The sequence below is a fragment of the Hyperoodon ampullatus genome (genome assembly GCF_949752795.1).
Source record: "Hyperoodon ampullatus genome assembly, chromosome: X".
NCBI lineage: Eukaryota > Metazoa > Chordata > Mammalia > Artiodactyla > Ziphiidae > Hyperoodon > Hyperoodon ampullatus.
This window is the reverse complement of record NC_136913.1, coordinates 35,291,414-35,312,459: the sequence shown is the minus strand read 5'-3', so window position 1 is coordinate 35,312,459 and position 21,046 is coordinate 35,291,414. Positions and strand designations below refer to the sequence as shown.

The 21,046-nt window shown below is 46.5% G+C and overlaps 1 protein-coding gene across 3 annotated transcripts in view; it reads left to right on the top strand.

The window, feature by feature from the left end:
• SRPX (sushi repeat containing protein X-linked) overlaps positions 1-21,046 on the top strand; it is a gene marked incomplete at both ends in the record, with an annotated part of 109,486 nt that overhangs the window by 54,826 nt on the left and 33,614 nt on the right. For 2 of the 3 annotated variants that reach the window (XM_079727440.1, XM_079727439.1), the window contains 4 exons: positions 2,878-3,069; positions 4,948-5,124; positions 16,655-16,781; positions 20,238-20,359. In XM_079727440.1, the coding sequence (XP_079583566.1) occupies positions 2,878-3,069; positions 4,948-5,124; positions 16,655-16,781; positions 20,238-20,359 (618 nt within the window). The remainder of the gene's footprint in view (positions 1-2,877; positions 3,070-4,947; positions 5,125-16,654; positions 16,782-20,237; positions 20,360-21,046) is intronic. The other variant, XM_079727441.1, reaches the window with a different exon arrangement.

The window sequence follows — 21,046 nt, the reverse complement described above, 5'->3', positions numbered from 1 at the left end:
ATGGGTGTGAGAGGGGTAGGAGATCAGAGAGGAATAAGAACTTGAATCATACAACTTCAAAGCTAGATGGGACTTTTTTTTGACATTTTAGCACCGATATAAATATAAAATTTAATCAGAATAAAAATAACCATTGTAGATGGGACTTTGAAAATAATCTCATCCATTCCTCTCTCGTATAGACTATGAATGTGGGTCCCTGAAAATTTTCTTGAATTGTCCAGGTTACTAGGAGATGATAGAGTTAGATAATATCTGCCCAGGCCTCTTGACTGCCCAGTAGCCACCATACTCCGGTAGCTCACTGCTTTCATTGTCTCCCTCTGGGTCTCCCATATTCATTCTACCCTCATCACCCTCTGCCCTCTCCAATGGGGATTTCATTTTCTCTCTCTGGAGCCCAGTTCTCAATCAAGGATTTCACAGTTTGGCCTGTGAGATGGTGACAAAAGGGTAGTGAAGGGGACCAGTTGGCAAGAGAAGAGGCTAGAGCTGGGGAAGCACAGAAGCCTTGCAGTCCAGCAGGGGAATAGGGCAGGCAGGGAAACTAAGAGGAAGTGAGGCAGTGGGGAAGTTAGGAGGAAGGGGTGGGGGAGAGGACAAAGACAAAGAGGTCAGGCGACAGATGACTTTTAAGATTTAACATCGTGAAAGTCCTCTGATGGGCTATCAAAAGTGCTTCTTTGAGCTTGAAAACACCAAGTGCATTTTGGAGTTTCCTTGTGGGTGGTCTTTCCTATTACAGTTGGAAAAGACAGGCAGAAAGAGAGGGGGAGAGAAATATACCTCACTTCTAGTAGTCATAGAAGCCAGTAGGTTCCAAATGTTAGTTTAATTTGAGTGGTAGGCATCTATGGATTTTTCCAGAATTTATCTTACGGACTTTTGATTATAGAAGAAATATCCACAACTTGGCAGTGCTAAGCAAACATACCCCAAAGGCTTCTCATTTACCTGTGATCTTGAAATCTCTTAGCTTCATGGCTTACCTGGAGCCATCACCAAAGAAAGAACTGAGACATTTTAAATTAGTTCAAGAATTCTTTTATAGGACTTCCCTGGTGGCGCAGTGGTTATGAATCCACATGCCAATGCAGGGGACACAAGTTCGAGCCCTGGTCCAGGAAGATCCCACATGCCCGGAGCAACTAAGCCCGTGCGCCACAACTACTGAGCCTGTGCTCTAGAGCCCGCGAGCCACAACTACTGAAGCCCGTGCGCCTAGAGCCCATGCTCCGCAACAAGAGAAACCACCACAATGAGGAGCCCGCGCACCTCAACGAAGAGTAGCCCCTGCTTGCCGCAACTAGAGGAAGCCCTTGCACAGCAACGAAGACCCAACGCAGCCAAAAATAAATAAATAAATAAATTTATTTTTAAAAAAATTCTTTTACTTAGAGGAAAATAATGGAGATATGTATGCTGTTTTGTACTTCAGGGTCCAGATTTTTCTCATTTAAAAACGTTAGCATATACAGAGTAGATGTATAAACCCAAGAGGAAGGAAACTTTGTTCAAGGAAGGCCTGGGGGCCTAGCGTAAGCTCTTGCAAGACTTCATCCAAGAGATCAAACTTAATCAGCTGTAGGCTAAGCGTGGGGCATCACTTCTCCCCAGAAAGTCCAGGAAATACTGCTTGAGTCCCGACGGTAGCACCCATTTGCAGCTGTCTGCAAAACATTATATGATGAAAATATTAGGCAAAGGAGATGTCAAAGCACATAAGTAAAAAAAAACCAGTCCATGCACGAGACCTGGACAGAACTGTTGGTTTTCATGGCTGAGAAGCAGCCAGAAACACATCATCAGAAGAGAATTCCTGGCAAAGTGAAACGGGATTTCCTCCTTCTTGGCCACATGATGGCGCACGAACTTCACTCACTGTCAGCTCAGGTGCTGGGGTGGAGGGAGAAGCTGGCAGCCCTACCTAGGGAGGGGGCTCCTGTTCAAGGCATGGAGAGCCTGACAGGCTTGAGGGAGCTAGTCTCTGGTCCCCATTGACTGTGCGGTGGCCACTGTGGGAGCTTTCGAGGAGCTAGTCTTGCCCTACTAATTTTATGGCCCTCAGAGACACCTTCCAAAGGCCCAGGGGAGAGGTTCTGATTTAATAGTGTCATCCTAAGCTGTGCTCTGCACAACTACGAGACCAAATCAAAACACCCTGGAACTTTGCCATTGGAGAAGGGTGTCATCTCTTACCTAAATGGGGCTTAACTGGGGACATCTGAAAAAGGAGGTAGCTTCCCAATGGGGAGAAATTGTTCTGTGACGTTAAACCCAAATTATATCCTGTGGCAAAACCCTGGAAACTGTTGCTTCATTCACATTCATTAAGATTGTATTAAATGCTTTTACAGTGAATATGATACAGACTTGGAAAAAAATCTAAATTAACCAATTATTGACTCCCCCGCCACTCTGTATGGATGGCTGGGGTTAAGGTTCACAATGGTAACAGTTGCTCTAAGGGAATTATGTATCTAGTTAAGGGAAATACTCAAAAGAACAAGCATTCATTGAACGTTTACTATGTGCTAGGCACTGTGCTAGACGCTTGATATGCATTTTTTTTCAGTCCTTGTAAGAAGACTTGTAAGAGTCCTATGACATAGGTAGAGGTATTGACTCAGAGAGGTTAAGTAACTTGTCCAAGATCACACAGCTACTAATGGAGGAACCTGGACCCATATTCGTATATGTCTGACACCTAGTCCCATGATCATAACCTCCCCATCCAGAGACAACTTAAAAGACATGGGGCACTATTTGGAGGTCCAAAATCTGGAATGCAGCCAGCCAGGGACTTCGAGAGTGAAGAGACATTTTCTGAAGATGTCACTTGCTATTTCTCCTCTCTTTTATTTCTGCTACCTGTAGACACCCCGTGGTGCTCCCCCATCAAGGTGAAGTACGGGGATGTGTACTGCAGGGCCCCTCAGGGAGGATACTACAAAACAGCCCTGGGAACCAGGTGTGACATTCGCTGCCAGAAGGGCTATGAGCTGCATGGCTCTTCCCAGCTGATCTGCCAGTCAAACAAGCGGTGGTCGGACAAGGTCATCTGCAAGCGTGAGTAGCCCGGCCCCATGTTGGGGTCTCGGGGCCATTCGGGGCCAAAGTTCTTTTGCTCTGAGATCATGGATTTTTACTGAATGCTTTGTGGTCTTTGATGAGAAAAACTCCCCTTGTGAGCAGAAGCCATGCGTTAGTTCCTAAGGTATGGCGGAAGTAAGATGACACATTTCAGACAGAGGGGTGCGATCAGCTCTTTGGAAAGGGGGAGAGAACAGAGGTCTGTTTAGCAAAGTGCTGGCCCCAGGGCCAGCTGCCATCAAGGGTCATCTGCCATCAGGGGTCCCACAGAATAGCATTAGAGACAGACATGTAAAACCGACAGAAGTATAAGAATGGTGCTGTGCCATGGACTCCTGGCAGTAGACACAAGCGTCCCCCCAGGAGTAGAACTTAGGGAGGCAGGGAGAGAATTACCGCGGAAGGATGCTGATTCCATGAAAGGCGCTGTGCCTCAGGGGAGAAGGTTGGAAGCACATTTCAGGGGCTGACTTTTAGCTTCCTGGAAAGTCATCTCATTTGGGAAACTGCAAGGGACACAGCATCGTTGAAATGCATTTTAGATGCCATTGCTGTTCAAAAGCGCTATCATGATGGAGCGCCTGTTGTGTGCCAAGCATTTCACGTATATGCAATTTTTGCAACAATGCTATTGATATGGGTGCCATTACTTTATTGTTGGGAAACTGAGGTTGGGGTCTGCAGCCTTGTGATCCAGTCTAGGCAGACTACGCCTCTGGGGGACTATAGTGAACACTTTCAGTGCTTCCCCCATATGTCCCTGGATGCCCTGCTACCAGTTCTGTGTGTCCATCCCCCAGCTTCTGGGCGCTTTGCTCTTAATGAATTGTACCTTCGGTTGATCTTCTACCAAGGAAGAAGAGGCTCTGCGCTTTCAGAGGGCTGCTTTCTTCGTCCTGACAGGGAGAGCATTCCCCATGGGCAGCCTGTAGCTGCCCAGTACTGACTGGTAAAGGATTAGGAAAGCCCAGCTGCCCTGCCTGGAGGCAGGGCAGACTCAGGCATCACTCACACTCCAGAGCTCCCCTGCGGAATCAGGCTGAGGCTGACCTTGCCCGGCTTCCTCCCCTCCCGCGTCCCGCTTCCCCCACCCTTCACTGGTCTCCCCTGGGAGCACTTTCTTAATCACTTGCACACAAATCCTGGTCTCAGCGTCTGTTTCTGAGGAGCCCAGCATAAGACCGTGGTTTAGCTGGGATGCCAACCCAAGCCAGTCCGGTGTAAAACTTCGTGTCCCTTCTGTGTGACGTGCAACCATTGTTACCAAATGCAAGTTCATGTGCCCGATGCACAGTGAGGCCAAACAAATCGAAGCATCGGAGTTTGGAGCAGAGAAAGGTTATGGCAGGACCAAGCAAGGAGAACGAGCGGCTCGAGCCCAAACCCACCGCCCCACCAACTCCTTGAAAGGGTTCAGCACAGCATTTTTCAAGGCCAGGTGAGGGAGGGGTGTTGCAGGGTACACAATTCAGCTTGTACACAATTCTCTGATTGGCTGATGGTGAGGAAACGGAGGTTAACATTCTAGGCGCCAGAAGGTCTGGGGGCTAGCGCTCACGATCATCAAGTTAATTTCTTCCATTTGGTGGTGGTTTTAGCATCTGAAAAACTCAGGGAATTTGCATCAGATGCTATTATCTGGGTACTTCAGAGAGGAGCTACAGCAGAGGGTATGGGGGAGGGGTCTGCCCCGGGAAGGGCCCCGTAGGGTCCTGCTCGGTTACACTATCTATCATTTCTCTACTATCAGTTACATTTCAATTTTCTTCACCCTATGCTTTCAGAGTTTCTGGACTCTGAAACTCCATGAACAAAATCTAAGTAATACTGAATCTCTGGTTTTCTCTTTCTCAGAAAAGCGATGTCCTACCCTTGCCATGCCGGCAAATGGAGGGTTTAAGTGCGTCGACGGTGCCTACTTTAACTCCCGGTGTGAGTACTATTGCTCTCCAGGATACACACTGAAAGGGGAGCAGACAGTCACGTGTATGGACAACAAGGCGTGGAGTGGCCGACCAGCCTCCTGTGTCGGTAAGAGAATATCACCAGCCCTCAGGAGGCGCCTGCTTTGGGAGGAGCAGGGGGTGTCCGTACAGTGGATTTTTAAGGAAGCATCCATGTCCCGGATGTAAAGCATAAGCACCCGGTTTTGCTTTCAGTGGTTCTCTTCATCCCTATTTCTCTGGCTCAGCGCAGACCTAGCCTCAGTCTCTACGCTAGAGTTGACTTCACAGCTCATGGCTTTCCTCTGACTTTTGTCTCTCTCTTGAATTGCGATTGAGGCAGCTGGAGGCTGGCAGAGGTACGGGGTAATCCCGCTGCATTAGTTCAGGGAGCTGCCCTGTAGCACTGAGCAGAGTTTTTGACATTGGCCGGACATTCCTGCAGAGAGCATCTCTGTGTCTTTCAGCCGGCAGACGTAGTTCCATTGTCATCGACTCTGGTAGTCAGCAAACACTCAGTTTGTAAACTGGAAGGGACTTGGCTATTTTACCTTAGTCTGGATTTGTTGGGCAAATAGTAGTTCTGAGTTCTTAGTTGTGGTTCGGGGAGCTGGAAATCTTTACAAATGCAAATTCGGGGCTCCACCCCAGACCTGCTGAATCGGAAACTCTGGGGATGGGGCCCAGCACTTGGTGCTTTAATGAGCCTTGCAGGGCATTTCGAAGTGCTTAAAGAGAGAGCCGCTGATCTAAGGGCAGTGCTTCTCCAACTTGGGAATCACCTGGGAAACTTGGTAAAAATGCAGCTTCTGGGCTTCCCTGGTGGCGCAGTGGTTGAGAGTCCGCCTGCCAATGCAGGGGACACGGGTTCGTGCCCCGGTCTGGGAGGATCCCACATGCCGCGGAGCGGCTGGGCCCGTGAGCCATGGCCGCTGAGCCTGCGCGTCCGGAGCCTGTGCTCCGCAATGGGAGAGGCCACAACAGTGAGAGGCCCGCGTACCGCAAAAAAAAAAAAAAAAAATGCAGCTTCTGATTCAGTAGATCTGGGGTGTAGCCTGGAATTCTCTAGGGCAAGGTTTCTGAATCTTGGAACAATGGACATTTGGGGTCAGATAATTATTCGTCCTGGGGTCCTGTCTTTTGCACTCTAGGATGCTTAGCAGAGCCTTGGCTTTTACCCACTAGATGCCAGTAACATCTCCCCCCAACTCCCACTTGTGACAACCAAAAATGTCTTCAGACGTTGTCAAATGTCCCCTGGAGAGAGGAGAGGAAGGAGAAAAATCACTCCCCCCCACTCCTTGACAATCACCCATCTAGGGGCAGTGGGTCCCTTCTCCCCGCCCCCCGCCCCTGCTACTTATTAGAATCACCTGAGTATCTTTGCGAACCTAGCCATGCCTTGGTCCAACCCTAGAGATTCTGATTCAATTAGCCTGATGTGGGACAGCTGGAGGAGGCGAGTGGCATTATAAAAGCTTCCCAGGTGGTTTTCATGTGCAGCCAGGATCCAGGACCATTGTCTGAGAGCAGTGGATCTCAGACTATGGTCCCCTGATCAGAAACAGCAACATCAGAAATGCAGATTTCCGGACCTGCAGGATTGCTGGATTCTGATGCTCTAAAGGTGGAGAACCTGCCTTAGAAAATCAAATTTGGGAAGAACTTTAGTACCTTTTTACTCAAAATAGTGCCCAGCAGTTTCAGCACCAGCAGGAAGCCTGTTGGAAATGGAGAATCTTGGGACCCATCCGAAGCTGGCAGATCAAAATCCACATTTTAAGAAGATCCCCAGGGGATTCCTATGTCCTTTAAACATTGAGGCAGACTGCTCTGGGACAGTGGTTTTCAACTCTGGCTGCCATTTAAATCTGAATATCTGGGGCCCTGGTATTTTTCCAAAACTCCCCCAAGTAGTTGAAAACCACTGTCCCAGGAGACTGTTTACTCATAAAGTGTTAGAGCTGCCAGGACCCACCCCAGCAGAACATTCTAGTCCAATCCCCCATCTATGGATGAGGCCTGAGAGGTCACCTGACTTGCTTGATGTTGTGTAGAGACAAGCCTATGTCTCCAGGCTTTCAGGCTCAAAGTCCCTGAATCCAGAGACAGCTCTGGCACTGAGGTGCCAAGGCAGTTGGCCACAGGAGCCTGGCTCCTACCCTGCTTGGGTCTGCCCATCCTCCAGAGAGTGCTTTACCCATGTGCTGCCCAAGGACTCCTTCCTGACTGCTCAGAGTCTGGAGCAGATACTTCAGGAATGAGACTGAAACTGGATGCTACCCTCTGGGGGCAGTTGTACAACAACTCCTCTGGCCTTGGTCCCCAGGGTGTGTTCATGATGGTACCACTGTCCACTGTATCCCTTGGCAGCATCAGCCATTCTTACTCTGCAGTTATGTGGTTAATGAGCTATAGCCGGGGGACCTGGCCAAGATATTGTTGCAGGAAGGGGGACCCCTTCCAGGGCCCGAGCGTGAGCTCTTGTCTAACACCCGGAAATGAGTTGTCCGAGGAGACACATGTGCTGACAAAGCAAGAGACTTTATTGGGAAGGGGCGCCTGGGAGGCGAGCAGGAGGGTAAAGGAACCCAGGAGAACGGCTCTGCCACGTGGCTCACAGCCTCATATGGTGGTGATGTTAGCTTTCCGGGTTGTCTCTGGCCAATCATCTTGCTCGTGCCCATATTTAGTCTGACTCAGGGTCCTGCCTGGTGGCGCGCGCATCTCTCAGCCAAGATGGATTCCAGCGTGAGGGTTTCTGGGAGGTTAGGGCAGGACATATCGTCTCCTCCCTCCTCCTTTCGGCCCCTCCCGAATTCTTCCAGGTTAGTTTTTTTTTTTTTAATTTTTATTTTTGGCTGCGTTTGGGTCTTCGTTGCTGTGCGTGGGCTTTCTCTAGTTGTGGCGAGCGGGGCTACTCTTCATTGTGGTGTGCAGGCTTCTCATTGTGGTGGCTTCTCTTGTTGTGGAGAACGGGCTCTAGGCTCGAGGGCTTCAGTAGTTGTGGCATGTGGGCTCAGTAGTTGTGGCTCCTGAGCTCTAGAGCACAGGCTCAGTAGCTGTGGCCCACGGGCTTCATTGCTCTGCGGCATGTGGGATCTTCCCGGACCAGGGCTCGAACCCACGTCCCCTACATTGGCAGATGGATTCCTAACCACTGCGCCACCAGGGAAGTCCCCAGTTTAGTTTTACAAACATACTATGGGCTGGCATGTCTTGTCCTCCCTCCTTTTGGCCCCTCCCGAATTCTCCCGGTTAGTTTTCAGCAGCAGCGCGCTGCGTTCTTTGTCGGGACCTCCTGCTGTGAGACAACTCAGGCAAGCGGTTGTCATCGTGCCTGGCCAAGGCAGGCAGGTTTGGTCAATGGTTCCCTACCAATGCGAACAAAAACCTTCTACATCAGAGTCACAGCCTGGACCTTACCTTGTATCCATCTGACAAGAGCACCAGGTCCAGATAATTACTCAGATAACCGACTCAGATTTATTCCGAGCTTTTCTTTTTCTAGGATTTAGGTAGGAGTTTGAATTGATCAGTAACTGGGAAGACAGAAAGCATTCTAGGTATTTCCAGCAGAGGAGAAGTTAATAAGGGGCATGGGTTACAAAAACATAGGAAGAGCTGGAGGAGCAAAAGAGGAAAAACATTGTTACAAGGGATTAGTTGCAGCAGAAATCCATAGCAACCAAGGGCTAGGGGAGCAAAAGTGGCCTGGTAGTGTTACCCCAGATCCAGAAGCTCACGCTGATGTTGACATGTCTGTACCTGACACCATCATGGATGAGAATGAAGTCAGGAGCCCAGGAAACCCTCACTGAAGCCCCTACCAGAAGCATAATGGCTTCCATCTTCTTCCTGCCTTCTATTCTCGTGAGAGTGCCTCCCATTGGCAAACCTAGCTGGTACCCAGCTGGCAGAAGGAGTCCAAGGAATGTCATTTCGTGACTTCTAGTGCAGGCAGTAAAAGGGAGATGACAGAAAAACTGAGCACCAACAGAACCTTTGGCACAGCAACCATTTTCTGAGGTCTTAGACATCTCCCCGTGAATCACTGTAGTTCTCAGCAAGGAGAAGAACGCAGAGCAGTCCTGCTCAGCCAGTGCACGTAGGATAGCGCTCAGGCTGTGAGCTCTGGACACGCTCCTTTGGAAGGACATGACCTGAGGCCAGATGTTCAGGTCAGAAGAGCCCCTCACAGATGTTGCTTTCACTCTCTCCCCATGACTTGGTATGTGCAAGCTAGCTCTTCAAAGCAACCCCTCCCCCCCATTTTGGACTCTCTCTTTCCTCACATTGGAAGGGCCAGAGGTGATGGGATGGGAGGAGATACAAATCTTCATGCTGAGCAAGCTTTGGCAGAATCTTCCAGGGGTCACACTGTTCAGATGTCCAGATTGTGTGCAACAGTGGAAAGAAAATGCTGATTATTCTCAAAAAGCAACAAGCATGTCTTAAGCCAGACCAGATGGGCCTGGAACCTTCCCAGAGGGAGGAAGAAAGAACTAAGAAATGAACCCCAGTTTCAGGGCATTTATCTTAGAGCGGGCCAGGGCAAGGTTCAGGCATCTTTGGGGGAAGGGGAATTTGTGCACGCAGTGAGGGGGGTGGGTAATGGTGAAAAGGGTACCCGTGAGCCACAAGAGAACAATGAGCTCCCAGGAAAAGGAGAGAAATGGACAAAGCAAGCAGGCAATTCTTTCTTAGATTTTGTGACAGATAAGCTGGAGCTTGTCCCCGGTGAATTTTACTGCAGGGATATCATGGACACTTTTGGCTTTAAATGTATTATTAAATTCGTTTAATGACTTTGTTTGTGTGTTGGCAAGGCTCAGGGGTCCTTGAGCACAACTCAGAGCCTCAGCCTAGTTTAGGAGCTGACATATGGTGGCCGAGCATTTCCCAGATTTCCACACAGCCTTGAACAGTGCCTCTGGGCCAGAGCTGTACTGAGTGCTGAGGAAATCATCTTAGTTCTCCTCCAGATCTGGAGGGAAGAGAGAACACTGGGCTTACTTTTCACTCTGAGGTGGTGGTCTTTTCACTTTTCACTCTGTGGTCTGGCTAATTTGAAAGGACCGCAAGTTAAAATTCATTCTCTTATGCAGCCCACGCTCTGGCAGTGGGCTCAAATCCATGGTTATTTCAGAAACAGATATAGATAAAAATCAGTCAGTGTGCGAGAAACAACATACTGCAAATTGCAGGAGGGTAAAATATTTAGAGAGCCGCAACTTCCATTGATATAAGAAAAGAAAACATAGACTGTAGTAACTATTGTTTGGGGAGATTTTTTTTTTTCTTTTTTTCCATTTTTAGTTCATTTAGGTTACATTGGCATTTAGTTAGAATAATGGACAGTTAGAATTACAAGGCCTCGTCTAGAGACCAGATTTTGAGTAGACACACGATCTCTCCTTTAGACCAACAGTTTTTCCTAGGCCAAAAGAGAAAGAGACCAAAATTCAAGTAAGTTTAAAATCCATGGGCAATGAAAACCGAGCAGGTATCTTTGGACATGCACGGAGCCCCATTTCGTTTTTTTAACAAAGGTCCACATACAAACCAACTTGGTTTTTGGAATTACTCTTTGCTTGTTTTATATTTCCTACAGAATAGAATAGTTGGAGAGTTAACACAAATGGAGGGCTGGAATAAAAAAAAAAATCTCTGATTTTAGATATGCAAATTGATGGAATACGTTTCTGGCTTCCCAATCATCTGACAGCTGGGTTGACCCAATGACCCACAAGGAAGTTTGCTGGGCTGAATGGTATTATTTCCAGAGATTCAGTTGAGGATACAGATATCATAGGGCTAAGAATAAATGTGTCAATGCATTGGGTTTTTTTGTTTGTTTTTTCTTTCTTTTTCTTTTCTTTTCTTTTAGTTTTTTACATCTTTATTGGAGTATAATTGCTTTACAATGGTGTATTAGTTTCTGCTTTATAACGAAGTGAATCAGTTATACATATACATATGTTCCCATATTTTGTAGATGCTCTTAAATCATATTGAATTTTTCCTGGGTTGACAAATACACATTTTCTTGCAAACTTTCAGGAAGCTAGTTTCAGCTTTGCAACAAGTTGCAATTTTTAGTTTGGTATCTTGCTTCTGATGATAGTGACTTCTAATTGTGGAGTTCTTTGGTTCTCTTCTTGACTCTTCTGTCCATTGGGGAAAGTTTTCTAATATCTCATGGTGCCAAAGAAATGGAACCACATTCCAGAGACATCCGCAAGGATTACACTCTAGCTGGGTGAAGCAAGCAATGGGGCAAGTTTTCCGTGTCCAGGTTTGTTCTGCCTCTGTCAGTCCCTTTCTTCCTGTGCCCTAGGAAATAACCGCCTCCTTCCTCCATCACCAACCTGCCGAAATTCCCCATCCAAACAACTGTGAAGAATAACATGGTTCTTTGAAACCACTAAGCTTTGTGTGGTCAGTTGTTTGGATGGGGAATTTCGGCAGGGCTTGGTGGCTCACATAGTAATGGCTGAAGTGCCTGATTGGGGCTGGAGGATCCAAGATGGCTTCACTCCCATGCCTGGCATCTCACTCAGAGGCAACTGTACTGGCTGGCATTTGACTGAGTCTCTTTCTCTCTCCCTTCATAATTTCTCAGTTTCTCCACATGGCCTCTCCAGTCAGATAATTGGACTTCCTTAGACAGCAGCTGGCTTCTGAGATAGTGAACAGCAGAAGGTGCCAGAGTCTTTAAGGGCCTACACCTGGGACTGGCGTAGGGTCACTTTCCCTGTATTCTATTAGTCAAAGCAAGTCACAAGCCTGGCACAGATTCAGAGGGAGGGGAAACAGATTCCACCTCTTGCTAGGAGGAGCTGCATGTATATAAGGGGATTACCGGTGGCCATCTTTGCAGGAAATTCACCAGAGTATCCTTTGTTAGAAATCAGAGCTTAGAAATCATTAGTGAAATACATCTTGGAAGATGCCATACCAAATTTGAGAAAAAAAAAAAAAAAGGTGTGATTGCTTATATCCCAGTTCAGGTACTGTTAACAAGGCCAAAGTCATAATGCGTTAAACAAGATAGAAGTTCTGTTCTCGTATAAATGTTTGTCCGGGGCAGTGTCCTAGACCCAAACTCCTTCTCATTTGTCCTTCCATCCTCAACTTGCAGCTTTCATCCCACAGTCGAAGATGCTGTTCTGGCTCCCCACCTCATGGACATTCAAACCAGGGTGGAAGGGGGGGTAGTGGCCACACATACTTTCTGAAAAGCACATCACTTCTTCTGACAACCCACTGGTGGAAGCCATCCCATGGCCACACCTAACTTCAGACAAGCCTGGGAAATATAGTCTTTATTCTGGAGGGCCACAGGCCCAGGGAAACGTCTTTTGTGCTAAAAAAAAGAAGGGGGATGGGAGAGCAGGTGAACAACCACTAGTCTCTGCCACGTCGACTGTACAGATTGAGAGGAAGTTGGTGTAAAAGATCGAGGGAGAAAAGAAGGGAGAAAAAGATTAGTTAAAAAGCCAGTTGGTGTAAATCAACTATACTTCAATAAAATAAAATTTAAAATTCAACAAAAAATCGTATTATATACCATATATGTAAAAGAATTTATAGAAACAATTTGCATAAAAATTGCGGTTCTCATTGCAATAATCAGTTGTATTTAATAAAGAAAATGTATAAGATAGTTCCCAAACGTAAATCCAGTTGGAATGAGTTATGGAGGACATCAGAGAGGAAAGGAGCATTAAATGGAGTCTGCTTGCTGTGAGCAGCTGTGATGATCCTTTACATTCTTGAGATAAGAATATCACCTTGGGCTTCCCTGGTGGCGCAGTGGTTGAGAGTCCGCCTGCCGATGCAGGGGACGCAGGTTCGTGCCCCGGTCTGGGAGGATCCCACATGCCGCGGAGCGGCTGGACCCTTGAGCCACGGCCGCTGAGCCTGCGCGTCCAGAGCCTGTGCTCCGCAGCGGGAGAGGCCACAACAGTGAGAGGCCCCCATACCACAAAAAAAAAAAAAAAAAAAAAATCACCTTGCCTTAGAATGAGGTGGAGGGAGTGAAGAACGCGCATCCCCACCCCAGGTCAGGCAGTCCCAGACACAAGTTCCTGTTATATTCTGAAGCACCTATTCTTCATACCTCTAATAGTCGTGTTCAAACACAGGTCTCCACTGGAAAACATTATTTAAGCAAACATTTTAGGATGCAGTTAATTTATAACCTTAGTTTAAAGGGTTTTTTCCCCTTGTTATCTGTTGGCCAGAACATTGCCCTTTTCACCCTCTTTCTTATTTTCACTACCTACCACCTACCACCTACCTGGTTAGACGTGTTCAATATTCCCAGGTATATAGTTTAGCTTCTCAGATAAACAGTAGTTGATACAGTGCAATATATTTGTTTCTGATATTTTTCTATGCAGAGAAGAAACTGGAGCACAGAGGAGGGAGACAGTTTGTCAGATGTCTCCAGTGAGTGGGGCAGAGGCCAGGCTTTTCACGAGAGTTGCACAGTTGCCACACAATAACTGGCTCTGTGGGCATCCTGACTCAACAGGGAATCATGATTATGTTTCTATAGTAACTTCGTTTATTTCATTCATGGAAATTTATAATAACTTAGAAAAAGCAATGATGGCCATGGCTGTATAATAATAGGCTTCAGTTCTGGAGCATCTGCGGAAGGGCAGGCCAGCTGGTCTCTTGAGCTGAAAGAGAGGCCATGACGCTGGAGGATGCAACAGAATTCAGTCCTGCTGCCGCTCTTAAAGGATGTAAGGGGAAGCTGGAGCCGGCGACCATGAAAAAATGTGCAGAGGATGGAGGAAAACACTAGGTCAGCAGCAGGCAGACATACAGAAGTGTTCGGCTGATTAAAATAATTGAAAAATATGCGATCATGTCTTAGAATCTCAGACCACAAAGAAATTCCAAAAGAGAGGAGATGCTTTCCAGTCTATACATGGGGACGATAATAACAGTACTTAGTCTAGTAGGTGGTGGTGAGAATTCAATGAAATAACGCAGGGATAGTACTTCGCCTGGGGTGGACAGGTAGGAGGGTTCCGTAAATATTAGCTATTATTTTTAGTGCTTTATTTCTTCTTGTTTCTGGCTTGGAAGAGCACCACTTCTGAAAAATTAGGCCAGTTTCAACAGATCATTGTCAGCTGTCAGAAGCTGGCTTTCAGAAGCTCTGAGACTCTTCACCCAGGTAACCTAATTTGGAGTGGTGTTTGCTCAGTGTCAATATGTCAAGTTTATAGGGAAAACAACCCAGCCTATCATCCAGCTGTTTAGTTTACGTGACACAGAGGGTAAGAGTATCTCTTCACTCTGACAATGTCACTCCAAGAAAATCTGGTAACACTAAGTAATTTTACAGTGAAATCTATCTCCTCTCCTCAGCCCCTCCCTTTTGGCTTTAAATTTTTAAAAAATAAATATGCTTTCTATTATGAGGTTGCCAGCAGGGGGCAGGTATTGTATACTTGTCTTCCTGATTCACCCAAAGCTGTGAAATGTTCATCTGAATTGTAAAGTATGTCTTCTATTACCTATCATAGTAAAACCAGAAAAAGGGAGATTCTTTTTAAAAACGTATCAACTGGAAATAGACACCTCTAATGTATTTAAAGCAGCTTCCATTGCACCATCACATTTATAAATTTTATCAATTCTAAGAAGCATATTTTTTTTCACATTTTACTATCCCTGAAATTAAGATGCATCTCACAATTGATAGTGACTTAGATTCAATAAAATATGGTAGTTATTCAATTTAGGATTAGTGTATTAGGGCTGTAAATTCACACTCCATTGAAGCATGCCATAGAATGAAAATGAATTTGGATAGCTGAAGACAAAATTGTTTAACAAATTATTCATAATTTCTTACCCTAAATAAAATGAGAAGTTATTGGACAAGACGCAGGAGAAAGTATATGAAGACTTTACTTGGTGCATTTAGGCTCTCAAAGATGTTTGTAATTCAGAATTGAATGACATTTCATTTTCATTCAGGCTGTAGTAGCATGTAAATAATTACCAGCTGACATGTAAAGCAATGCAAATCTACATGTTGTTAATTTACTCTGCCCTCTTTAAATACATTCTCTACCTATTCAGAATCATCAAGTAGAATTTGCCAAAGTTTGAATTCCCCCTTCTTCTGATTTCACTTTAGCTATAATAAGATGAAATCTAACGGAGTAAGAAATTGACATCTCATTTATTTCTAGCCTTCATTATCAACCCATCCTTGGTAGTGAGGGGGCAGAAATTCTATTACCAGGTAGAGAAACTATTTGGGGAACTTTGGGAGGTCTTTGGAGGGTCAGAACCAAGGTAAAACTGCTGTCCCGAAATACAAAACCATAGGTGTGGCCCAGTGGCAGTTGGAGGGGAGAGTGGACCCAGACAGATCATTGTTTAAGATATTGAGGAGTATGTTGGGAATAGACACAGCCAGGAGAGAGAGAGCTGGTTCCAGGGGTAAGTGCTCTAATTTGGGTTATAATTCACATTATCATTATTTACATGCCTGGCCTTAAATAAATAACTCTCTGAGCCTCAGTTTCCAGATCTGTAAAATGAGAGCATTGGGTAATTCTTTTAAGCCTCCATAGCATTTACTTTTCTTTTAATAAGGAAATAAATAAATTTATTTATTTATTTTTGGCTGCGTTGGGTCTTCGTTGCTGCGCACAGGCTTTCTCTATTTGCAGTGAGCAGGGGCTACTTTTCATTGCAGTGTGTGGGCTTCTCATTGCGGTGGCTTCTCTTGTTGTGGAGCACGGGCTCTAGGCGCGTGGGCTTCAGTGATTGTGGCACGCGGCCTCAGTAGTTGTGGCTCGCGGGCTCTAGGCGCGCGGGCTTCAGTAGTTGTAGCACATGGGCTTAGTGGCTCTGCGGCCTGTGGGATCTTCCCCGACCAGGGCTGGAACCCGTGTCCCCTGCATTAGCAGGCGGATTCTTAACCACTGTGCCACCAGGGAAGTCCCTATAGCATTTACTTTTATGTAGCCTGGGGCAGTGCCATTTTATACCTCGTGTCATATTTCACATATGGTAACATAATCCCCCAACAGACTGTAGACTCTCTGAGAAGTACATGGTTCTCTTGCCTTTGTGCCCACCCAAACCCAGCAGTTGGAATGATGCCTTGGGGAAGGCAGGTACTCACTAAAGATTTGTTGCCTTGAATTGAATGGAACTAGATGATACCTAAGGCACCTTCCTCTAGTCTCCTATGACCCTGTCTTTAAAGCAGGAGGGACTCACAGTGGCTGAATGACTTCTAGTTGAGTAACTGCCATATTGCCAAGTCAGCAGGCAGAGTTTGGAAGCCTGGGGAAGAAGTTGCTGTAGCTAATAAATTACCCCACGAGACACCTAGCAAGGCCAGCTGATTGCAGGTTTAGCCATGCACAGGTGAGTGAGTACTCAATCTTTAAAACTAGCAGGCAAGAAGGGGCAAGATGAAGGGAGGGAAGAGAAATACAGAGGGGTGAAGAAACCCTTCAAAAGTGGGGAGCACCTAGACCTTTGGGCATGTCAAATGCTGAGTGTTGAACCCCAGGTTGATGAGATATTTCCTGCTGATGGCGAGAATATCCTGGTTCTGTTTGCAGATATAGAACCTCCTAGAATCAAGTGCCCAAGTGTGAAGGAACGCATTGCGGAACCCAATAAATTGACAGTCCGGGTGTCCTGGGAGACCCCTGAGGGAAGAGACACAGCAGATGGCATTCTCACTGAGTAAGTGCAACTTGGCAGCTGGAATGATGCTGCCTCTTTTATGTGAGACATTCACTACCCAGAGTGAGGAAGTGTATCTATGCTGGTCAATTTATGCTTTCAGACTCAGTACAGCACTCTTTCAGCCATTCCTCATTCATTTCTTTATTTTTCTTCACCGTCCAACATACTATATTTTTCACTTTCTTATTTGTTTATTGCCTGTTTATTGCCACTACAGTATGTTCGCTGCCATATCCCTAATGCCCAGAACCATGCCTAGCACATAGTTGGTACTCAGTAAATATCTGTTGAAGGAAAGAAAGGAAGTAAGACGACGGGGTGGTGGGAAGAAGGGAGGAGAAGAGACGGAAGGAGGAAGAGGAAGCCAACTGGTAAATTCAGGGATAGACTCACCCCCATTGCCTGCCAGGGGGCCCCCCCAGACCTTTCTAAGCCACCGCCTCCCTGGGAACCTCTGTATCTCCCAGGTGGAGCCCGATGTTGCCCCCCTTGTGCTCTGTGAGTGTGGTTTAGTGCAAAACTTTTCTATCCCTTGTGTTTTGGCACCTGCTTCTTTCAAAACATTTGATTTTTATTTTTTAAAACTTGCAACCACATTAAACACTTAAAGAAGCAGCTTATAAAAAAAAAAGAGATGGGGGCTTCCCTGGTGGCGCAGTGGTTGAGAGTCCGCCTGCCGATGCAGGGGACACGGGTTCGTGTCCCGGTCCGGGAAGATCCCACATGCCGCGGAGCGGCTGGGCCCGTGAGCCATGGCCGCTGGGCCTGCGCGTCCGGAGCCTGTGCTCCACAACGGGAGAGGCCACAACAGCGAGAGGCCCGCGTACCGCAAAAAAAAAAAAAAAGAGACGGCGTCTTCTGCCTTCTTCCCTACCCCCATTCTCCAGGACCCACTGCATGAGCGGTTTGAAATACATCCCAAATGTTTTTAAAAATGGGTGGCTCCCTTCGGGGAAGTTCAGCCACATGTTGTTCTAATCTAGCATATGGGCCTGTGCCCCTGCGGCTATTTGCTGGGCCCCCACCTTCCCTGAAGGCCACTACTTCATGTCAGCATGTTTACATCCATGCCTTAAAGTTCAAGGTCCTGCTAGACCTCCTTACCGAGTTTCCATCTGTGGGCAAAGAATACCTCTGACTTACCCCCTGGTGAGCCATACAGCAGGGAAAGACTTTCTAGAATCCTATCAACCCAGGCTGGGCAAGAGGAAATGTTTTTAAGCAATTATTGGCCATAATAGAACATCTTCTACTAGGAAGAGCCCGAGTCTCTCACCCGTAGCAGGACATTTTGTTCCTACAGCCTGATAATTATCTCCCTGTGCACCATCTAGCTTAGATCATATTTGTTATGTTTCCCCTTGTAACTCCTCAAAGATAAACTTTGAGTATTAAGAAAAGTATTTATTTGCTGTTGTATACATGTCACAAACCCCTAAGGAGAGACTTTAGGCAATTGGGATGAAAAAATAAATCACAGTTGATAGAATCAGGGATTGGGTTTTAACTATCGTTGAATCTTTCGGAACCCAGCACAATGCCTGGCTAACCCCTAGCCCATAATAGGTTCTTAGATTTTTTTTCACAACTGTGATTGCTATTGAAATCTGGTATAATAAACACACAATATCAGGTCATCAGGCGACTCTTATCAAGCAAGGCTATTCACCTTGGCATGTCTGTGGGTAACCTGTGTGTTATGGTTAGAAATGTGACTTTTTTTTTTTTTTTTTTTTTTGCGGTACACGGGCCTCTCACTGTTGTGGCCTCTCCCGTTGTGGAGCACAGGCTCCGGACGTGCAGGCTCAGCGGCCATGGCTCGCGGGCCCAGCCGATCCGCGGCACGTGGGATCTTCCCGGACCGGGGCACGAACCCGCGTCCCCTGCATTGGCAGGCTGACTCTCAACCACTGCGCCACCAGGGAAGCCCAGAAATGTGATATTTTGAAGGCGAGTCTTAGTAGCCCCGACGCCTCTGTTCAGGGCAGCTGTCGGCTTCCTGAGCTCTACAGCTCAGAGCCGGCGGAGGCGTGGAGCAGGACGCTTCCTTGGGCAGAACGAGGGGTTCAGAGAAGGCCGTCTTGTCCCCTTTTCAGCTCTTGCTTGGCCTCCTTGCTTCTCTTGACATTTCTCTTCCCCATGTGTTTTGGAAGCTCCTGTTATATCGTCCCCTTCTAGGAGGGAAGGTTCTAGTGTCAGGCGCTGAGACAAGTGCTTGCTGTGAGCTCCCTTAAGTTACTCCTTATGACTGTTATTTGCATGTCACAGATGAAAGAGTGTCTCCAAGAGGTGAGCAGCCACTCACATTGGACGTCTGATTCCTTTCAGGTTTATCTGCTTTTAAATTGTGCTTCTTGAGGACCTTAAAGCATCTAAGGTTCAAAGTGACACGTCTCTAATGGTGGGATTTCTGGCAGTTTCCTAACACCCCTCACTTCACCCTTTTACAAGTAAACAGCTACCTTGTCCACCTATGTGGAAGGTTCTCCTTAATGGTGACAGTGATAATTTCACATGCCTGTTATTAGCCAATATTCTCATTATTTCTAAGAAGTATAGAGAGAAGGGAAATTATCTATTGAAAAACAAACAAAACCTGGCATTTGATCATATTGTACCTACTGATGTTCTTATCAGACAACCAAGAAGAAAGATGCAGGAGTCACCCATGCTGTGTGACCTTGGGCAAGTTCCTTGATCTTTTGGTGCCTCAATTTCCTCATCTGTGAAATGGGGATAATAATGCCTACCTCATGGGGTTGTTGTGAGGATTAAATAAACTAATATATGTAAAATGCCTAGAACCATACCTGACATGTGTAAGGTTTATGTACATGCAAAGAACAATAATAATAATAATAATAACTTATTATTAATAATAATAACTTAAGTTATTATTATTATTAGGATCACCAAGGAATCACAGTGAACTTGCCTTTTGCTCAGGAAAGGTCTCCACCCAGATAGAAAAAGCAGAGAAGGTTCTTGCGCCCCCTGCAGGCCCAAATTGCCAATGAGTGCTTGGACTACCCTCTCAAATGATTTTCCTCACAGAAAATTCCCTCATTCTCCCAACAGGGAGGCAATGCAGGTCCCCCTTGGAACAAAGGAAGGAAGAGTTAGGCCCCGGGTTCTGAGCATCCCCCGTCCTCTGTTCTACATTCCAGCGAGAAAAATAAATCTGAACTTCCCAGGAATTGGGGACTTCCATTTTTCTGGTCTCAAACCCCTCTTCCAAAACAGAGTAAAGCTCAGGAAATTCTATTCTTCGAGAATTAAAGTAGTAAAACTGGTCTAATGGCTGTCCCTTGGACTCTCTGTATCTTGGGCAGAATGGGTACTCAACAAATGCCCACTATGGTCCTCTTTGATCATTACGCCCATCATGGCCCAGTTGTTGTTAGGCCTACAATGATCATCTTTGGTGTTTCTGATTTTTTTTCCCCCTTTAAGTGTTATTCTAAAAGGCCTACCCCCAGGCTCACATTTTCCAGAAGGAGACCACAAGATCCAATACACAGTGTATGACAGAGCTGAGAACAAGGGCATTTGCAAATTTCGAGTTAAAGTAAGAGGTAAGATGACTGGTTCTTGGCTTTCTTCTCTCTTTATAAGAACAAAGGGAAACAGAGCCTTAAGCAAGAACCCTCTGCCAGAGGGAGACTTGCCAGCTCTGGATTAGCCTCTGATCATGAGGCTAGGGGAAGGGTGCCATCTTAATGCCTGAATTTCACAATTCCAATCCGGATGAGGTCCAGGGCTGGCAGATTATTGAAGGAGTCCGAGAGAGCAGTAAGTTTGTCTCACGTGAGCCCACAGCTGGCTGTCCTAGAAGAGTATTATTCAATAACTTTTCCACCCCTGGGCTTCGGTGACCAGCTGAAGCCTGTAAGTCCTTCTATTGATATGAAGGAGGTTAGGAGAACCCCCCGCCCTAGCTGGGGTCACCAGGAGACCATGTTCTTGGTGTTCTAGAACTCTTGGTCTACCTGAAAAAAAGGTTTATCTTATGCCTCAGTGGGCAGTTACTTAACTAACCATCCTTCCTCCTTATTCTTCTGAGTTCAACCTCCTCATCTAGAACACAGGGGGCTAAATCAGTTCATCTCAGTGGTCTTGTTAGTATGAACAGTGACCATCCCAAGGCCCACCCACTGGCCAGAGAGCTATGCCTGCCCCCTCTCTCGTTTTCTGGTGCTTCTGAACCCTCCCCTTCCCTGGTTACTTTGTGGAAGGGAGCTCAGCACTGAGCCCCCTTTGGG